Genomic DNA, 20,743 nt, shown 5'->3' with positions numbered 1-20,743 from the left:
CCCCTTGTTCAATTCCTGAAGGAAAAAAAAGAAACATTTTTTCCTCTCCTAAAGGCCTCTTAACCTACCAATAGCAACCATTCCAAATTACTTAATATTTTATTTAAAACTTCTGGTAGAATCTGTATTTTGGAAGGAATGAAAGAAAGAAAATCTCTGTCCTAGAATGGATTTCACACACACATAAAACAGCCCAGCCTTTTGTCCACATGAAGAGGTACTGTTTTACTGACACTACTGGAATTCATGGTAGGGTTATCTTGGAATTATTTTTCCAAGAGGATTTTACAAAGCAAATCTGAGGCAAGGGGACAGAATTTCCTTTGTACTCTGGTAGCAACGTGGCAGGAATTTGTTTTTTCCCCTGTGCACCAAGGAGATAATCAGCCCAAACACTCTAGCAATAGCAGTTTCATTTTAATCCCATCATCTTTACAAGGTTACAGGTGCCCTTGGAAATCATGATTAACCAGAGTGCTCAGAGCCAGTAGCAGAGGAAATGTGCTGTATATTCTACAGAGGCTGCCCAGGGTCACTCCCAGCAAAGAGGAATATTATGACAGAGTTCTTCGTCTCCACTCTTAACTCCCCAAAGTGGCAACAAGGAACACAGAGTTAGTTACTAAGCGATCACTAAGATGGTTCTGGCTCTCCAGTCCTTGGAGCGAGACTGTGAGGGAGGAAAAGTCAATTCTGGCTTCCCACAGGACAGAGCGCTGGGGGAGCTGGGTGTTATCGGATTAAGTGACTTTTAAGTGGTGACTGGAGCTACATTCTTAAGACAACAAAGGATTAACTGAGATAATGTACATAAAAATTCTTTGTACAGTGTGAAGGGTTATACAGTGAAAGATGTCATCACGGCCTTGCCAGTCAGGCTTACTGACCATCCTGGAGTCACTGACACCGTAAGCTGCAGCAGAAGTAGCTTGGCTGCACTGGGGGAATGGGGCGACCCAACATGCCCACAGCACCTCCTGGTGGTTCTTCCCCAGAATAGCAACTTCTCCAGGACCAGGCCCACCCCCACCTGTAGAAAAGTATCCAAGCAACATACTTACTCCCTTCGCTCTGGCTGTCCTTGTTCGAGTTGTAGACCTGGAAAACAGAAATAACATTTACTTGTGTGAATTTTATACTACCCTACAGGTTCGCTGAAGAAAACCATTACCTTCTCCTCTTCCCTGGTTTGTGCTAGACGATGGAAGGCAATTCTGGCCCCCAAATAGAAATCCCATCTATAATTACCTACTTCCCAGTATTTACTTCAGCGCTTAAGTGTGTGCACATCAGAATCACCTCTGGACTTTATTGTAAAAAAAGAAAAAAAAATCATATTCCTCCTTTAAAAAAACCCCAAACTTATGTTTGTATATAAACTAAAAAGGAAGAAAAAAATGTAATTAGTTACAAATCATTAAGCATTAACTGCACACCAGGCAACACGCTAAGCAATTTATAGGAATTATCTCAAATTATCTATGCAACAATTCTGTTGGGTAGGAACGGTTATTATCACTGTTTTACAGATGGAGAATTTGAGAGGCTTAGAGAGGTTAACTGAGGTCTCACAGCTAGTACGTGGCAAAGTCTGGACAGAGACACATTACAAACTCTTAAGTGCTAACACTGGGGGATGAGACCAATCATTTTTTACTTCATATACTTCCGTGAATTTGAATGTTATAAGGAGAATATATTACTTTTACAATAGAAAACCCTTTAATGATTTATAGAATTCATAAAAGGGAATGTACCCCAATAAAAAACAATGACACACTGAAAGAGTCGGCAAGCTTTTTCTTATAAAGGACAGGCTGGTAAATATTTTAGGTTTTGCAGGCCAGGAGGCAAGTCAAATCAATGATATTATACAGGTACTTGTAAAACAAGAGAGAAGACAAATTCCCACAATTTTTTCTTGACAAAATTCAAAATATAGTAAGTTTTCAAAATACAGGTATAATATTCCTAGCAGGTGAAAATCCATCTTAGGGTTGCATGGCTCTTTTCAGAGATGCTTGGCTTGGTTCATCCAGGGGTTAAAGAACTGGTTCTCAGGCAAGAGTGGTCAGCACAACCACTTGGAGTATCTTTTCCAAGGAGTACAATTTTTTGAAATACAGATTGACTAATCAGAAGAACAGCATTTTTTATAGAGGAAGGATAACATTTAGCTTAAATAGAGTTCAAAATGTTTCTCATCATCAAGTCAATTGCAAATGTTCATCTGTAAATACCATGTTGAGCTCATGGGCCATACAAAAGTAGGTGGTGAGCTGGATTTGGCCTGTGGGCCATAGTTTGCCAATCCCTGATATGCTGACATTATTAAATAAGATAATAAAGCCTCTGCTTTAGAAAAAAAATCATAGTGCCCAAATCTTTCTTTGGTGCTTATGATTCTGTAGGTATGAAAAGGCATAGCATGAAACTGGTCATAACTTAAAAAAAAAAAAAAAAAAAAAGGATATTCCAAATGATTGTCATGGCCACTGTTGGTTGAGAGCCACTTATTTAACCCTTTGAGGAACAGAGCCAAGCATCTCTGAAAAAAGAGCCATGACACCCTAAGGGGACTTTTTACCTGCTAGGAAATATGGGTGAGATGCTGGTCAAGAGCTGGGTGATAGTTCCAACATGGCCCCCCGATTGCCTTGTGTCACTGGGTAAGTCTCTCACCCTCTGTGGGTCTCTACTGCCCCATCTATAAACTCAAGGAGTCAGCCAAGAAGGTCTTTGAATTATCAAACAGATAATTTAACAAACCACTCCATTTTATGATCATTATTCATTTCCTGAAGAAGACTACAAAGACACACAGGCACTTACTGAAGGTCAGAAAGATGAGAATAAAGGGGTTTCTGTACTTCAAGCATTATTGTCTGATGAATGAAAAGGCATCAGTTTATGTGCATAAAAGGAGTCAAAAGACTGTGAGCCTGGTATGGCCTTTTGGAGGGAGGAAGGCCAGTGCACTTGGCAACTAGTGCACGAAAGAGAAGGGCAGGAGATGAGGACGTGGCAAAGAGAGAGGCAGCGGCACAATCCTGCAGAGCAAAGTGGGTAACCTCGTAATAGCGAGGACGAGCCATTCACGGTCAATGGCATGCACTAAAATCGGACAGGTAGGTAATGGAAACACAGGGGAAGAGACAATATTTGGGAAAGTATTTTTTCCAGCCATCCTTGCTCACTTCATATCTCCCATTAAATTCAAACATCCTATCCCAGAGAAACCTGCTCCTGTTTCTAAATGGCAAAATCCAGAAGGAACAACAAAATACAGGGCTTTCAGCCCTCCTTAACTAGGAGGTGAATTTGTACCAAATTACTTTCTTTTAATGTTTCCTGGGGCTCAGGAGGCCCAGGCCTGGAACACCCAGGCATTCCCCAAATCAGAGAGGCGATATCAGTGAGCCAAAGGCACCAAGAACATGTGCCGCCCGATCCTCTGAGGCCAGGCCATTAATCTCTGTCTGGTTTGGGTAAATGAGCCAAGGAGAATGAGTTTGAAATGAAGCTAACAAACCATGCCTGCCAGGACTGCGTGACTACATGGCCCAACAAGGAAGGCCCAGGGTGGGGGGGGCAGCTTCACCATCACCCGGGCCAGATGCTGGCGTGGGAACAGCACTAAGTGGGAACGGCTTTGTTTACCCAGCACTTACCAAGTGCCATACGTGACGTCATCAAATCTTTTTAACAACCTTGTGGGTTAGGTACTAGTGTTATTCCCATTTTACAGGTGTGGAACCTGAGGCCCAGAGAGGTTACATAGTTTGTCCAAGAACACAAAGCTGGAAGGTGGTGTACTAGTCTATCTTGCCGTTGTAGGGATGTTCCAACTGTCATTTACTTTTCCAGGCAGTGACAAATGCACACAACTACCAAGCCATACCAGTAGTCTATAGTTTGTAAATACCTTCCATTCTGGCAGAAGCAGAGGGCATGCGATTCGCCCTTTAGAAATGCTCAGTCTGTTCTGGGGAAACCTTCTTTAGATCTCATAGTTGCCCACTAATGTCAGACTGAGGTTCAGAGACAAGGGCAATTTCCTAAAATAAAAGGTCTCTTTGGCAGTGGCTTCTGTCTTAGGATTGATTAGTAGAGTTATCTTAGGTTTGTATGCCTTCAAGTAAGCCTCTCAAGAGCCTTTGTCTTAAAAGGATAGAACTCAAATGTCCAGGATCAATTCAAGGGGACATGAGTCACTCAACAATTCCTGAATTATGGCTCCTAGGAAGAATAAATCAGTTAATACACAGTTTCAACAACCCAACTTAAGCTAAAGTCTAACCATCCTGCTTAGCCAGAGTACTCTAAGACCTGGCCACATGCAAGTCTCTGAGCCCTCTGACTTTCTATAGTACTTTCATTCAGGGATGCACTAGTTTCTGCTGAACACTGTGTATGAGAATTTGTTACATATCCATACCAATGAACATTTGTTTTCAAGTGCATGTTTCCAGAGAATACAAATTACATATGTTTACTTTATGTTATCAGGGTCCATCTGAGATTCATTATAAAATAATTACAACAGCAATAACGGATTAATACAAACAATGGTGACAAAAGCCTTATTATGTGTCAGACACCACTCTGAGCACTCTATATGCATTTATCTTGTTTAGTCCTCACACCAACCTAATTATTCCTGACATATAGATGAGAAAACTGAGGCATTAGAGAGGTTAGGTCACTTGCCCAAGGTCAGGCAGCTGGAATTGGGCAGAATCCAGACAGAAACTCCTACAGTCTGTCTCCAAAGCCCAAGCTCTGAACCACTAACCACGTGATACATAAGACATCATGATGATGATGATGATGATGATGATGATGATGATGATGATGACGACGCTAAAGGTGATGAGATGTCGTGCGCAGCTAGGGAAGGTGAGTCACTGTTAGAAAGAATTTGCCACGACTCGGAGAGAAAATGAAACTGGGAATGGCCTTTGATTCCAGCCTGAAGCATTCACCACTAACCCACGTGACCAGCTGGCACCTAACACAGAAGTAACACTTCATATTCTTTGAACCACAGGGCTCGATTCTGAAGATAAACACCAGGGCAGGAAAGTAGGTCTTTGATACAAATCACAGGGCATTGTAATTCTATGAGTCCTCACCCAGAAGCTATGATGGGAGTACAATTTAATTAAATCAAAGGAGGGTGAGCAAAGCTTTCATATGCTCCCTCTGCACTAAGATGTGATTTTGCAATCAATTCTGTTCACTGCTGAGCCAATTCAATTTACGTGTCCCTAGAGAATTAAGAGAGAATACAGAGTCATTTGGGTTCCCAGAATTTTTCCACGGGTGTCCTTTATTACCATTATCCAGGCCTTACCAAGAAAGCACAGAAAGGAAATTATTTTAAACTTATAAATTAAAGGCATAAATAGAGCAATAATTAGACAAAGCAATCTCACTTTTCCCTCTGACACACAGCTGCATCAGCACTTGGCCACATCACACTTTGGATCAAAATCAGCACAAAATGAAAGTGTTGGAGAACTAGATTCACGGGCAAATTCACTTAAATCTGTTGCTCATTTTTCAACTGCACTTGAATTCACACCTAAGCTTTGTCATTCCCAGAGGTCTCTTCCAAGTAGCCTGGAACATCTAAACCCCTCCCACCTGCCTGTTCCTTGGACGCGCACATGTAGGGACACACAAAACAGAGCTACGTGCCCACACCCCAAAACACTGCCCAAGCTGGTTCTACAACATCAGATATAATTTTTGACCCTCCTCTCTGTGTGACACAATGGATCCACCATCACTAGGACTTGCTCTTTTAAACTGTCTGTCAGGGGTAACAGATTTGTGCTTATCTGCTGCTTAGGTTCAAAGTCCAGATCTACCAGTTACTGGCTATACAGTCCAATCACTTCACAATTCTAAACCTCAGTCTTTGCTAGTGTAAAATAGGGACATTAATGTTCCCTATCTCTTAGGGTCACTGTGAAAATTAAATAAGACAATAAATAGAAAACATTTAACACAGAGAGTAGAATACAAATTCTGTGGCCCACAGAGCATTCTGTAAAGATGACCTTTCATCACCATCACCAGGCCAGATGTTGGCGTAGGAATAGCACTAAGTGGGAATGGCTTTGTTTACCCAGCACTTACCGAGTGCCATATGTGACATCACCAAATCCTCATCTTTCTGTCTCTTCATATCAATACTTATCCCCTACGGGATAAATGTCTAAGGATGGGTATGTGGTTTGAGGGATACAGTGACATTGGCCTCATTAGCATTGAAATTTAACCAAATGAAACTAATTAAAGGACTAACGGAAAGCATAAAATCTAAAGTCAACTTTAGCAAGAGTTCTCAATGTTTTTTTAAATGGCAGTTAAATATAAAAGTAACTACTCACCACAATCACTTTTCCACCACCGATTATGTGCCAGGCATCATACTCAGCATTTACATGAATTATTTTATTTCATCCTCCAGCTGATGGGGTACTACCACTGCCTCCACTTTACACCATCTTGTAGGTTAAATAACTTTTCAAAGGTTACAAAGCTAACAAGTGCCAGAGTCTTCTAGACTAGATCTGTATTCAACCACAACTTCATAGAACTTCCCCACCCAGTCCCACTTTCCAAAGGAAAAAAAAGCTTGGTGACCAACAAAGAACTCAAAAGAAGCTAAGCAGTTATTAAAATCGCAACAACACAACCATTATGTAAGAACAGAATTTCCACCCAATTTAAACATAACAGTAATTCTACAAATTTCCATTAATACATACAAGTATAGCAGTAACTGAAAACCACAACCAGCTTGAGACACTTTGGGATACCCAAAAAACATCCTTCAAAAAGCTAAGAGCACACAGAGGGCAGACAGCAGAAGCAAGAAGAACTACAATCCTGTAGCCTGTGGAACAGAAACCACATTCACAGAAAAATAGACAAAATGAAAAGGCAGAGGACTATCTACCAGATGAAGGGACAAGATAAAACACATGAAAAACAACTAAATGAAGTGGAGATAGGCAACCTTCCAGAAAGAGAATTCAGAATAATGGTAGTGAAGATGATCCAGGACCCCAGAAAAAGAATGGAGGCAAAGATTGAGAAGATGCAAGAAATGTTTAACAAAGACCTAGAAGAATTAAAGAACAAACACTTAGAAGAATTAAAGAACAAACAGAGTGAACTATACAATAACTGAAATGAAAAATAAACTAGAACGGATCAATAGCAGAATAACTGAGGCAGAAGAATGGATAAGTGACCTGGAAGACAGAATGGTGGAATTCACTGACGCAGAACAGAATAAAGAAAAAAGAATGAAAAGAAATGAAGACAGCCTAAGAGACCTCTGGGACAACATTAAACGCAACAACATTTGCATTATAGGGGTCCCAGAAGGAGAAGAGAGAGAGAAAGGACCTGAGAAAATATGTGAAGAGATTATAGTCGAAAACTTCCCTAATATGGGAAAGGAAAGAGCCACCCAAGTCCAGGATGTGCAGAGAGTCCCAGGAGGATAAACCTAAGGAGAAACACGCCAAGACACATAGTAATCAAATTGACAAAAAATAAAGACAAAGAAAAATTATTGAAAGCAACAAGGGAAAAACAACAAATAATATACAAGGGAACTCCCATAAGGTTAACAGCTGATTTCTCAGCACAAACTCTACAAGCCAGAAGGGAGTGGCAAGACATACTGAAAGTGATGAAGGGGAAGAACCTACAACCATGATTACTCTACCCAGCAAGGATCTCATTCAGATTTTACGGAGAAATCAAAAGCTTTACAGACAAGCAAAAGCTAAGAGAATTCAGCACCACCAAACTAGCTCTAAAACAAATGCTAAAGGAACTTCTCTAAGTGGGAAACACCATAGAAGAAAAGGACCTACAAAAACAAACCTGTAACAATTAAGAAAATGGTAACAGAAACAGACATATTGATAATTACCTTAAACGTGAATGGATTAAATGCTCCAACCAAAAGACACAGGCTCGCTGAATGGAGACAAAAACAAGACCCATATATATGCTGTCTACAAGAGAAGCACTTCAGACCTAGGGACACACACAGACTGAAAGTGAGGGGATGGAAAAAGATATTCCATGCAAATGGAAATCAAAAGAAAGCTGGAATAGCAATAATCATATCAAATAAAATAGACTTTAAAATAAAGAATGTTACAAGAGACAAGGAAGGACACTACATAATGATCAAGGGATCAATCTAAGAAGAAGATATAACAATTATAAATATATATGCACCCAAAATAGGAGCACCTCAATACATAAGGCAACGGCTAACACCTATAAAAGAGAAAATCAACAGTAACACAATAATAGTGGGGGACTTTTTAACACCACACTTACACCAATGGATAGATCATCCAAACAGAAAATTAATAAGGAAACAGAAGCTTTAAATGACACAATAGACCAGCTAGATTTAATTGGTATTTATAGGACATTCCATCCAAAAACAGCAGATTACACCTTCTTCTCAAGTGCACACGGAACATTCTCCAGGATAGATCACAACATGGATCACAAATCAAGCCTTACTAAATTTAAGAAAACTGAAATCATATCAAGCATCTTTTCCGACCTCAACGCTATGAGATCAGAAATCAATTACAGGGAAAAAAACGTAAAGAAACACAAACACATGAAGGCTAAACAATACGTTACTAAATAACCAAGAGATCACTGAAGAAATCAAAGAAGAAATCAAAAAATACCTAGAGACAAATGACAACGAAAACACAATGATCCAAAACCTATGGGATGCAGCAAAAGCAGTTCTAAGAGAGAAGTTTATAGCAATACAAGCCTATCTCAAGAAACAACTCAAATAAACAATCTAACCTTACACCTAAAGGAACTAGAGAAAGAAGAAAAAACAAAACCCAAAGTTAGCAGAAGGAAAGAAATCATAAAGATCAGAGCAGAAATAAATGAAATAGAAACAAAGAAAACAATAGCAAGGATCAATAAAACTAAAAGCTGGTTCTTTGAGAAGAGAAGCAAAATTGATAAAGCATTAGCCAGACTCATCAAGAAAAAGAGGGAGAGGACTCAATGAAATTAGAAATCAAAAAGGAGAAGTTACAACAGACATCACAGAAATACAACGCATCCTAAGACTACTACAAGCAACTCTATGCCAATAAAATGGACAACCTGGAAGAAACAGACAAATTCTTAGAAAGGTATAACCTTCCAAGACTGAACCAGGAAGAAATAGAAAATATCAACAGACAAATCACAAGTAATGAAACTGAAACTGTGATTTAAAATCTTCCAACAAACAAAGTCCAGGAACAGATGGCTTCACAGGTGACTTCTATCAAACATTTAGAGAAGAGCTAACACCCATCCTTCTCAAACTCTTCCAAAAAATTACAGAGGAAGGAACATTCCCAAACTCATTCTATGAGGCCACCATCACCCTGATACCAAAACCAGATAAAGATATTACAAAACAAGAAAATTATAGACCAATATCACTGATGAATATAGATGCAAAAACCCTCAACAAAATACTAGCAAACAGAATCCAACAACACATTAAAAGGATCATACACCATGATCAAGTGGGATTTATCCCAGGGATGCAAGGATTCTTCAATATATGCAAATCAATCAATGTGATACACCATATTAACAAACTGAAGAACAAAAACCATATGATCATCTCAATAGATGCAGAAAAAGCTTCTGACAAGATTCAACACCTATTTATGATAAAAGCTCTCCAGAAAGTGGGCATAGAGGGAACCTACCTCAACATAATGAAGGCCATACACGACAAACCCACAGCAAACATCATTCTCAATGGTTAAAAACGGAAAGCATTTCCTCTAAGATCAGGAAGAAGGCAAGGATGTCCATTCCTGCCACTATTATTCAACATAGTTTTGGAAGTCCTAGCCATGGCAATCAGAGAAGAAAAAGAAATAAAAGGAATACACATAGGAAAAGAAAAAGTAAAACTGTCACTGTTTGCAGATGACATGATACTATACATAAAGAATCCTAAATATGCCAACAGAAAACTACTAGAGCTAATCAGTGAATTTGGTAAAGTTGCAGGATACAAAATTAATACACAGAAATCTCTTGCATTCCTATACAGTAACAACAAAAGATCAGAGAGAGAAATTAAGGAAACAATCCAATTCACCATTGCAACAAAAAGAATAAAATACCTGGGAATAAACCTACCTAAGGAGGTAAAAGACCTGTACTCAGAAAACTATAAGATGCTGATGAAAGAAATCAAAGATGACACAAACAGAGGGAGAGATATATCACATTCTTGGAATGGAAGAAACAATATTGTGAAAATGACTATACTACCCAAAGCAATCTACAGATTCAATGCAATCCCTATCAAATTACCAATGGCATTTTTTACAGAACTAGAAGAAAAAATCTTAAAATGTGTATGGGGACACAAAAGACCCCGAATAGCCAAAGCAGTCTGAGGGAAAAAAACAGAGCTGGAGGAATCAGACTCCCTGACTTCAGACTATACTACAAAGCTACAGTAATCAAGACAATATGGTACTGGCACAAAAACAGACATATAGATCAATGGAACAGGATTGAAAGCCCAGAGATAAACCCACGCACCTATGGTCAACTAATCTATGCCAAAGGAGGCAAGGATATACAATGGAAAAAAGACAGTCTCTTCAATAAGTGGTGCTGGGAAAACTGGACAGCTACATGTAAAAGAATGAAATTAGAACACTCCCTAACACCATACACAAAAATAAACTCAAAATGGATTAAAGACCTAAATGTAAGACTGGACACTATAAAACTCTTAGAGGAAAACATAGGAAGAACAATCTTTGACATAAATCACAGCAAGATCTTTTTTGATCCACCTCCTATAGTAATGGAAACAAAAACAAAAATAAACAAATGGGACCTAATGATACTTAAAAGCTTTTGCACAGCAAAGGAAACCACAAACGAGACGAAAAGACAACCCTCAGAATGGGAGAAAATATTTGCAAATGAATCAGTGGACAAAGGATTAATGCCCAAAATATATACACAGCTCATGCAGCTCAATATTAAAAAAACAAACAACCCAATCCAAAAATGGGCAGAAGACCTAAACAGACTTTTCTCCAAAGAAGACATACAGTTGGCCAGGAAGCACATGAAAAGCTGCTCAACATCACTAATCATTAGAGAAATGCAAATCAAAACTACAATGAGGTATCACCTCACACCAGTCAGAATGGGCATCATCAGAAAATCTACAAACAACAAATGCTGGAGAGGGTGTGGAGAAAAGAGAACCCTCTTTAACTGTTGGTGGGAATGTAAATTGATGCAGCCACTATGGAGAACAGTATGGAGGTTCCTTAAAAAACTAAAAATAGAATTACCATGTGACCCAGCAATCCCACTACTGGGCATATACCCAGAGAAAACCATAATTCAAAAAGACACACGCACCCCAATGTTCATTGCAGCACTATTTGCACTAGCCAGGTCATGGAAGCAACCTAAATGCTCATCAACAGACGAATAGATAAAGAAGAAGTGGTGCATATATACAATGGAATATTACTCAGCCATAAAAAGGAACGAAATTGGGTCATTTGTAGAGACGTGGATGGACCTAGAGATTGTCATACAGAGTGAAGTAAGTCAGAAAGAGAAAAACAAATATCGTATATTAACGCCTATATGTGGAACCTAGAAAAATGGTACAGATGAACCAGTTTGCAGGGCAGAAACAGACACAGATGTAGAGAACAAACATATGGACACCAAGGTGGTAAAGTGGCGGGGGCGTTGGTGGTGTGATGAACTAGGAGATTGGGATTGACATATATACACTAATATGTATAGAGTGGATATCTAATAAGAACCTGCTGTATAAAAAAATAAATAAAATAAAATTCAAAAAAAAAAAAAAGCTAGGAGTACAGACAGAGAGAACTGACAGCTTTGCCCAGGACTATGTGGTAGGCAGATTTTTGAGTAGAGCACCACATTCGAATACTAAGCAAACTCTATTAAACAGGATTAATGTAGGAACTTTTAGTAACACCCACCAGAAGTTACCAGTAAGACACCCTTGGCCTGTGCAACACCAACCAATAACGGACATGAATTTTTGGATCGAGGAGGCCCTCTCTTCTCATGGTGGTCCACAGGCCACAATTAGAAAAGCTTTCAAGAATGAACTGTTTGGGGGGCTTCCCTGGTGGCGCAGTGGTTGAGAATCTGCCTACCAATGCAGGGGACATGGGTTCGAGCCCTGGTCTGGGAAGATCCCACATGCCACGGAGCAACTGGGCCTGTGAGCCACAATTACTGAGCCTGCGCGTCTGGAGCCAGTGCTCTGCAACAAGAGAGGCCGGGATGGTGAGAGGCCCGCGCACCGCGATGAAGAGTGGTCCCCACTTGCCGCAACTAGAGAAAGCCCTCGCACAGAAACGAAGACTCAACACAGTCATAAATAAATAAATAAATAAATAAATAAATAAAAGAACGTGAATTTCTAAAAAAAAAAAAAAATGCCTTTAAAAAAAAAAAGAATGAACTGTTTGAAATACAAGGCATGACACCATACAACTCCTAGAAGAGAACATAGGGAAAACATTCTCTGACATAAACTGTACCAATGTTTTCTTAGGTCAGTCTCCCAAGGCAAAAGAAGTAAAAGCAAAAATAAACAAATGGGACCTAATCAAACTTATAAGCTTTTGCACAGCAAAGGAAACCATCAGCAAAATGAAAAGACAACCTACGGACTGAGAGAAAATATTTGTGACCAACAAGGGCTTAATTTCCAAAATATACAAACAGTTCATACAAACTCAATAACAAAAAAACAAACAACCCAATCAAAAAATGGGCAGAAGACCTAAACAGACATTTCTCCAAAGAAGACATACAGATGGCCAATAGGCACATGAAAAGGTGCTTAACATAACTAATTATTAGAGAAATGTAAATCAAAACTACAATGAGGTACCAACTCACACCAATCAGAATGGCCATCATTTAAAAACCCCCAAATAACAAACGCTGGGGAAGGTGTGGAGAAAGGCGAATCCTCCTGACATGTTGGTGGGAATGTAAATTGGTGTAGCCACTATGGAAAACAGTATGCAAGTTCCTTCAAAAACTAAGAATGGAGTTGCCATATGATACAGCAATCCCACTCCTGGGCATATATCCAGACAAAACTATAATTTGAAAAGATACTTGCACCCCAAGGTTCATAGCAGCATTATTTACAATAGCCAAGACATGGAAGCAACCTAATGTCCATCGACAGATGAATGGATAAGAAGATGTGGTACATATATACAATGGAATATTACTCAGCCATAAAAAAGAATGAAATAGGGGCTTCCCTGGTGGCGCAGTGGTTGAGAATCTGCCTGCCAATAATGCAGGGGACACGGGTTCGAGCCCTGGTCTGGGAAGATCCCACATGCCGCGGAGCAACTGGGCCCGTGAGCCACAATTACTGAGCCTGCGCTTCTGGAGCCTGTGCTCCGCAACAAGAGAGGCTGCGATAGTGAGAGGCCCGCGCACCGCGATGAAGAGTGGCCCCCGCTTGCCACAACTAGAGAAAGCCCTCGCACAGAAACGAAGACCCAACACAGCCATAAATAAATAAACAAATACTTTAAAAAAAAAAATGGCTCCCATGTATCCATATTAAACTGCCCTTTAAAAAAAAAAAAAAAGAATGAAATAATGCCATTTGTAGCAACACGGATGGACCTAGAGATTATCATACTAAGTGAAGTAAGTCAGAAACAAATACCATGTGATATCACATACATGTGGAACCTAAAATATGAAACAAATGAACTTATGGACGAAACAGAAATAGACTCACAGACATAGAGAACAAACTTATAGTTACCAAAGGGGAAAGGGAGTGAGGGGGATAAGTTGGGAGTTTGTGACGAGCAGATACAAACTACTATATATAAAACAGATAAACAACAAGGTCCTACTGTATAGCACAGGGAACTATATTCAATATCCTGTAATAAACCATAATGGAAAAAAAATTAATTGTTTGAATCTTCAGCCTGTGGGGATAAAACCAGTTTGAAGAGCTTGGAGTAAATGAGGATATGTCTCAACACGAAGGTCCAGAACTGGGGAGCTGGTATTGGTTCCTCCTTCTCCCATTAGAAATAGGCCTCTTGTCACCACAGCCCGAGTGACAGAAGGTGCTCCAGAGAAGGAAGTAAAATGGCTGCTGCTGCTTTTCTAATTCTCACCTGGCAATGCTTCCTCTGGCTTGCCTCTTCCACTGCTACCGGTATTGCATTTGCTGTCTTAGGGAGGCTCTTTTGAAAGTGAAACCAATAAAAATATATCTGATGGCTCTTCCCAATGACCTGTTCCTGAACAAACATGAAGACCTTGCTCTTGCCCTGCAGAATTACATGCAAAGAGGTTTACTAACTGGAATATAGCAGACCACTCAGTAAGTACTGATTGGATGAACAGTTTGTGGGTAGAGGAATAAAAGAGAGATGGAAATTAAAAAAAAAAAAATCCTCATGTTGAAGCAAGGAGGACAATGCGTTGATGCATCAACCAGACAGAAAAAGTAAGCCAGGTCTATCATTTCCAAGTGGGTATATCTCATTCTTCTAAACACCTGGCAAATTCTCTAGGAATCTTTACCTTCGCGAGAAAGGGAAATACACAATTCAGGTCTTATTACGAGACAAGATAAAGTACATTTATCTTATTTGGTTTGACTCAAGCCTGTCAGAATCCCTCATACAGCCACTTATTTTCTATGGGACACCACTGAATGCTAGCTCTACACCCAAAAACTGACAGCAAATGCTACTAGTAGTCCATGGGATCACCAGGAAGGGGTCACTGTAGAGCAAGGTACCGAGGATCCCTCCCCCATGCAGCAGAGGCGCCTTAGGACAAAGACAGTCTCTTGAAAAATGGCCCAGCACAAGCGGCTGTGCTCCCAAAGCCAGCTGGATAGTCTCTTGACGGCCCCTGAAGACTTGCTCACCAACACACCAGCAAGCCAGTGAGTAACAATGACCACTTGCTGTTCATGATTATGACAATGACGATAGGTAGAAAAACACACTTTCTGTTCTATTAGTTCAAGCATTGCCTGCTGCTTTGCACCTAAGACTATAAAGGGCTTACCCCTTGTGCAATTCCTCAGTAACAGTGCGGGGAGGCAAAGTGCTCAGAATACATGCTCCCAGCTCCCTCTGCTCAGCATCCAGGTTCCTCTACTTCCAGGGGTTCCACCCTCACTTCCCTTGGGAGCCACCCCACCACGCTATTGGCGGGGGCTGGGGCTGAGTCCAACTCCATCTTCAGGTTTGGCCAGGGGATCGAGACCTGGCATCCTAGTGTGCATGTGATTCGCCCCAGGCCAAATGCAGTGAACAGGACTTGTTTTTAATGTTTTTTATCACAACTGTAGGGAACGAGGCCTTGTCATGTTGCTAGGAGAATAGGACACATGCCTGGAGCTTTTGCGGCCAACCCCTGCCACCACAGAGGCAAAGCCTGAGTAAAACAGGCCAAAGGAAAGTGGAGCTGTGATAGGAAGGGAGACCAGATTCTGATGGCATTGTCTGAACCTCAGGATGCAGCTCAGTGTCATCCCTGCTCTTGCCATGAGTGAACCAAAACATCTTTTTCTCTTTAAGTTGTGTTTCTATTTGCTTGCAGCCAAGAGCCGTGGCAATTACCAAAAAAGCTCATGAGAGAAAAGCCTAGTTAAGCTTCATAGGGAACTCTAGAATGAAGAACAAAGAAAAATACACAACAAAGTAGAGGCGGAAAGAAAGTAAATTCATTCATCCTTGAGTTCCCCCCTTCCGCCTACCTCACATATCTGTCCAGTAACAAGATTTCTCACCGTCATGTATCCTGAATCTATCCATCATCCCCATTTCTTTTCCTACTGCCTGAGGTCAGGTTTTGTCTTCTCATCTGGATCTCGACATTGGCCTTCTCCCGGTTCTCGCTGGTCCCTCTCTCTTGTCTCTGCTCTAATCTATCAGACACATAGCTCCCGCCAGATGTGTTGCCCTGAACTACAGCTCCGGCTGGAGAAGAGAAGCCTTCAAGACATCACAATACTGGTCTTCAAATACCTGAAGGGCTGTCATGTCCAAGAAGGGGAAGACTTACTGCTCTGAATGGAGATGAAAGTCAGTGTGGAGTCCCAGGAAGGCAGATTTCAGCTGGATGAAAATATCCGACAGTTAAGAGCTCTTCCTGGTCTACTAAAGCAAGCAGACTGACTGAATGTCATTCCCACACAAAGGGCTAAGCCCCATTTCGTCCAGAAGGCAGCCCTAGGCATTCCTGGGCTGACACATTCAGCTTCATTTGAGGTTTCATTATTGTTAGCCTGTCCTTTCACCTGTACAAGACTTGGATAGATTCCAGAACAAGGGGAAATGGAGTTGGTTGAGGCAAAGCAGGTAGACAGAGTGTGTTGTGGGCCCTGGAGACTTGGCATGCAGGTCTGGTTCCATGGGCCTTTTTAGCTGTGTGCCTTTGGGTGGTTATTTAACATTTCTGAGTCTGTTTTCTTATGGTGAAGGAGAGCTAAGTAATAATACTTTGTGGGAGTATTGGGAGACTTAAAAATAGTTTCACAGTGCCTGAAAGTGCTCAAAAATGGAATTTCCCTTTCCTCTGCCTCCACAAAGGGTTCCTACTGGCTGCAGACCTCCCTGCCATCTCCTCTCTCTGACCTCTCACTGCTCTAACAGGCCACTCTATAGAATATAATGCTTCAGGACACAGCTTTTCATTTCCCATTATTTTTCATCTCCAAATAAATCCCCAGTGGCCAGTTCTGTCTTACACTTCTATGGGGGTCCACCCAGCATCTAACACAGGGCTGGGCATATATTCAGTCCAAGAAATCGCTCCTGACTGAGGGAGAGGAGCTTAAGACCCAGGATGCACGCTCTCTTGTCTGAGTCTTCCTCCGTGGGTCAGAAGCCGGTCATAATGACCTTGATAAGCAGATTATCCTTATAGCTTTCTACTTGGAGTGTTGCTGGCACTTACTGCCCTTCTCTGCGAGAAGTCTCGAATGAAGCTGATAGAATTTCAAGGGAAAAGGTGAAACAGCCCCTCCTGGAGCATGCAGGTGGTGGGGTCCACTCAGATATCCAGTGAAGGTCTAGGCTAATTATTTTAACCTATTTCCGGGCCTGGTAAATTAAGCACGAGCGAAACGTTTCTGGGGTTACTAACAGTGAATGTTGTGGGTGAGTGCTCCCCCTAACCCCACAGGACTTCGATTTGCATGCTATATAAACACTGTTGCCATAGTTACAATTCAGGAAGCTTTGCTGTTTGACCTCAAGAAAAAAATCAACCTCAAATCAGGATAACACTGACTCTCGAGACCACAATAGATCATCAGCGGGTGAGACCTGCCAAATTCCTTCAAGATTCTAGAAGGAACTACTGTATTTTGGGTAACAAGCAAGCAACAAGAAGAGGAAACTCTGCAACATTATGCAATTTCCTTGCATTTCATATTCAGAAATCCTGAAAACCCATATAAGCAACTTCCCTAACTTTCAACCCAAGATCGGAGTCACAGCCAGTGTAAACAAAAACTGGACGCAAAAGAGGAAAAAAGTAACGTACAGAAAAATACTGCAGGCAAATTTTAAAGGCAACAGAAAGGACACAAGCTCACTCGATATCAAATGCATGACAGTTAAATAGACAGCGTGTGAGCTGATGTGTGTGGAATGTGGCTGGCTCATAATGTGGGGCGTCTTCTGGCTTTAACATTTCCTGGCTTCATGCTCATGTAACATTAAAAAGGGTGTGAACCCACTAGCCCATCAGCATGGTGTTTCCATGCAGAGAGGAGGGATCACCTCCCCATCTCCCAGACAAAGACTGCAATCTTAAACAGAGGATGTCTTTCTGTGTTCCTCTCTCCCCCAGCTCCTCCCTCTCTCTCTGTCTCTCTCTGTGTGTCTGTGGAAATAGTGACACAGCACCATCAACAGAAGAAGGAACCTTGTTCTTTTGTGCTTTGGAAAACTGCAAATGAGAAACTCCTCGGTCCAGTATACGTGATCCCAAAGTAGGAGCATGTGAGGTCCTGCTGCCGGAGCAGGGCCCTGCCCAGGAGGAAGGACAGCCAGAGGGTGAGTCACTGCACAAAATCCACTCCTTTCGACTTCCAGTTCCTCCGTCCTCCAGAGGACTTAAGGCAAGTGTCTTTACACTGATCTCATTAATCCTCACAATGTCCCTTTGTGAAGCAGGAGGTGAATTTATTCGACACAGACACAAGGGACTTCTTTCTTTGCCACAGACAACTGCGAGGTCAGAGTACCGCATTTCTAGATAGATGACTCAAAGCCGAGCTCCCTCAGATGCAGGTCCTATCCTAAATCTAGGAATAATCCTGATGCCAACCCATGCATATGCAGCAAGGTTTCTGGGAATAGTCACTCTGATTTCCTTGCTCTGAAGCTCATAGAAAGGGGATCCCTAGCTCTATGACATCAGGAATCTCTGTATTTTCCTACAATCTCCAAGGAACAGAGTGGGGTTTGCAAAGTAGAAGAGCAGATTCTAGAATTCTTTCTGGTTTTACAGAGGTTAGAACTTATTAGGCTGAGCCCTTCCTCATCTCCACACAGTGTGAAAGGGAGGAGGTTTATCAAGATTCCACGGGGCTTCCCACACAGTGATGGGGGTAAAGGGTAAGGTTGGGACCTTGGAAAATGACCTCCATTCTACAATTGTTAACATACTGTTACATTTGCCTTATCACATATCTGGCCATCTCTCTCTCATCCACCAATCCATCTTATTTTTCGACAAATTTTAAAATTTTATAGTAAGTTGCAGACATCAGGACTTCTCATCTAAACACTTCAGTAAGCTTATCATTTACTAAGGTTCAACATTTATCAGTCTTTGTAAGGCAAAAGTTACCTACAACGAAATGCACAATTCTTAAGGGAGTTGTGACAAAGCCATATGTGCATGTTCCCTGAACCCCTATAAAAGTAGAGACTTTTCCATCACTTTGGACAGTTCTCTCAGGCCTCTTTTCATCTTACCCCCATACACACACACAAACACACACACGCATGCACAACCATTGTTCTGTTGCATTTTCATTTGCTCCCACCATTATTTTGCCTGTTCTAGAACATCGTACAAATGGCATAATACTGAATGTACTCTCTATGGCTGCTTTATTTCACTCACCATAAAATTTTTGAGATTCATCCATGTTGTGGCCTAAATTAATACTTTTGGGCTTTTTTATTGCTGAGTAATATTTTATTATTTGAATATATCACTGTTTATTGATTCTCCTGTTCATGGACACCTAGGCTGTTCCCCCTCTTTGGCTATCATAAATAAAGCTGCTCTGAATGTCTTTGTGTAAATCTTTTAGAGGACCCCTATGTTTTTATTTTCTTTCATGTATATATCTAGGACTGCAATTGCTGGATTATGGGGCAGGCTTTTTAAATTTGTTATTAAATAAGAAACAGCCAAGCTCTTCCCAAATGCTCATTTTACACTCTCACCAATAACGTATGAGAGTTCTGAGCACTCCACATACTCACCAACATGTGGTATTGTCAGTCTTTTAATTTTAGCCATTCTGGTGGGTGTGTAGTAGTATCTCATTATGGTTTTAAGTTGCATTTCCCTGATGACCAGTGATGTTGAGTACTTTTTCTTGTGCTTACTGGACATTCTTAATCTTCTTTCATGAGGTGTCTCTTTAAGCTTTTTGCCCATCTTTTAATTGAGTTGTTCCTTTTATTACTGAGTTCTATGAGCTCTCTCTACATTCTGGACATAAGTCCTTTGTCAGATGTATGTTTTGCAAATATTTTCTCCCCTTCTGTGTCTTGCCAATTGACATTCTCAATGGTGCCTTTTGATAAGCACATGTTTGTAATTTTAATAAAGTCAAATTTTTCATTTTTGGGTAGGCCTATTCCTTTCTGTATCCTATTAAGAAACCAATGCTAACCCCAGATTGCAAAGATTTTGTCCTGTGTTTTCTCCTGGAAGCTTTATAGTTTTAGCTTTTATGTTTAAGTTTATGATTCATCTTGAATTAATTTCCCTAGTTCCCCTAGTTTGTAAACATAATTTACAGCTGCTTTTGAGTCACAGCCCGGATTTGGAACTCACTGGTTTAAAATACAAATTTAGGACCAAGTAGCCCTAACCAGCCTTGCTCCCCTTCTCCCCACCCCCCAGAAAGTTGTCACATGGAATTGATCCATAGCACCTCTGGGGGTCTGCACACTATTAACTGATATGTGCTCCCTACCCAGTCGGCTCAGGACAAGTATGCTGAACTTTGTAAAGACCTACATATACGCTCAAGGCTAATATTCAGGGACATAGCTAACTACATGGCTACCTATAAGCTATGATCTGAATAGGCAGGGAGCCTGGGAGCCGACAAGTAGAGTGTTCTCGACCAGCCACTGACTTCTTGTGTGACCCTGATCAAGCCTCTCCCTCTTTCTGAATCTTATTTTCCTAATCCACCAAAAGAGAGGCTGGAAATAGACCTGCTTAAAAATTCCAGACTCCCTTACTTCCTAACCTTTTTAATAGCCCACCGTCAAAAATAAACTTCTTTGGGCCTGAAGGGGTCATGTCAAGACCCCATTCACTTTAAGGGTTTCCCATTACA

At 40.9% G+C, this 20,743-nt stretch overlaps 1 protein-coding gene across 4 annotated transcripts in view; it reads right to left on the bottom strand.

Annotated features, from left to right (window-relative positions):
* Positions 1-20,743, bottom strand: part of ARHGAP26 (Rho GTPase activating protein 26) — a 472,115-nt gene that overhangs the window by 225,576 nt on the left and 225,796 nt on the right. For all 4 annotated transcript variants that reach the window (XM_057540933.1, XM_057540934.1, XM_057540935.1 and 1 more), the window contains exon 12: positions 1,062-1,098. In XM_057540933.1, coding sequence (XP_057396916.1) covers positions 1,062-1,098 — 37 coding nt within the window. The remainder of the gene's footprint in view (positions 1-1,061; positions 1,099-20,743) is intronic.

Source organism: Balaenoptera acutorostrata, chromosome 2, assembly GCF_949987535.1.
Source record: "Balaenoptera acutorostrata chromosome 2, mBalAcu1.1, whole genome shotgun sequence".
NCBI lineage: Eukaryota > Metazoa > Chordata > Mammalia > Artiodactyla > Balaenopteridae > Balaenoptera > Balaenoptera acutorostrata.
This window is presented reverse-complemented; position numbering and strand designations above follow the sequence as displayed.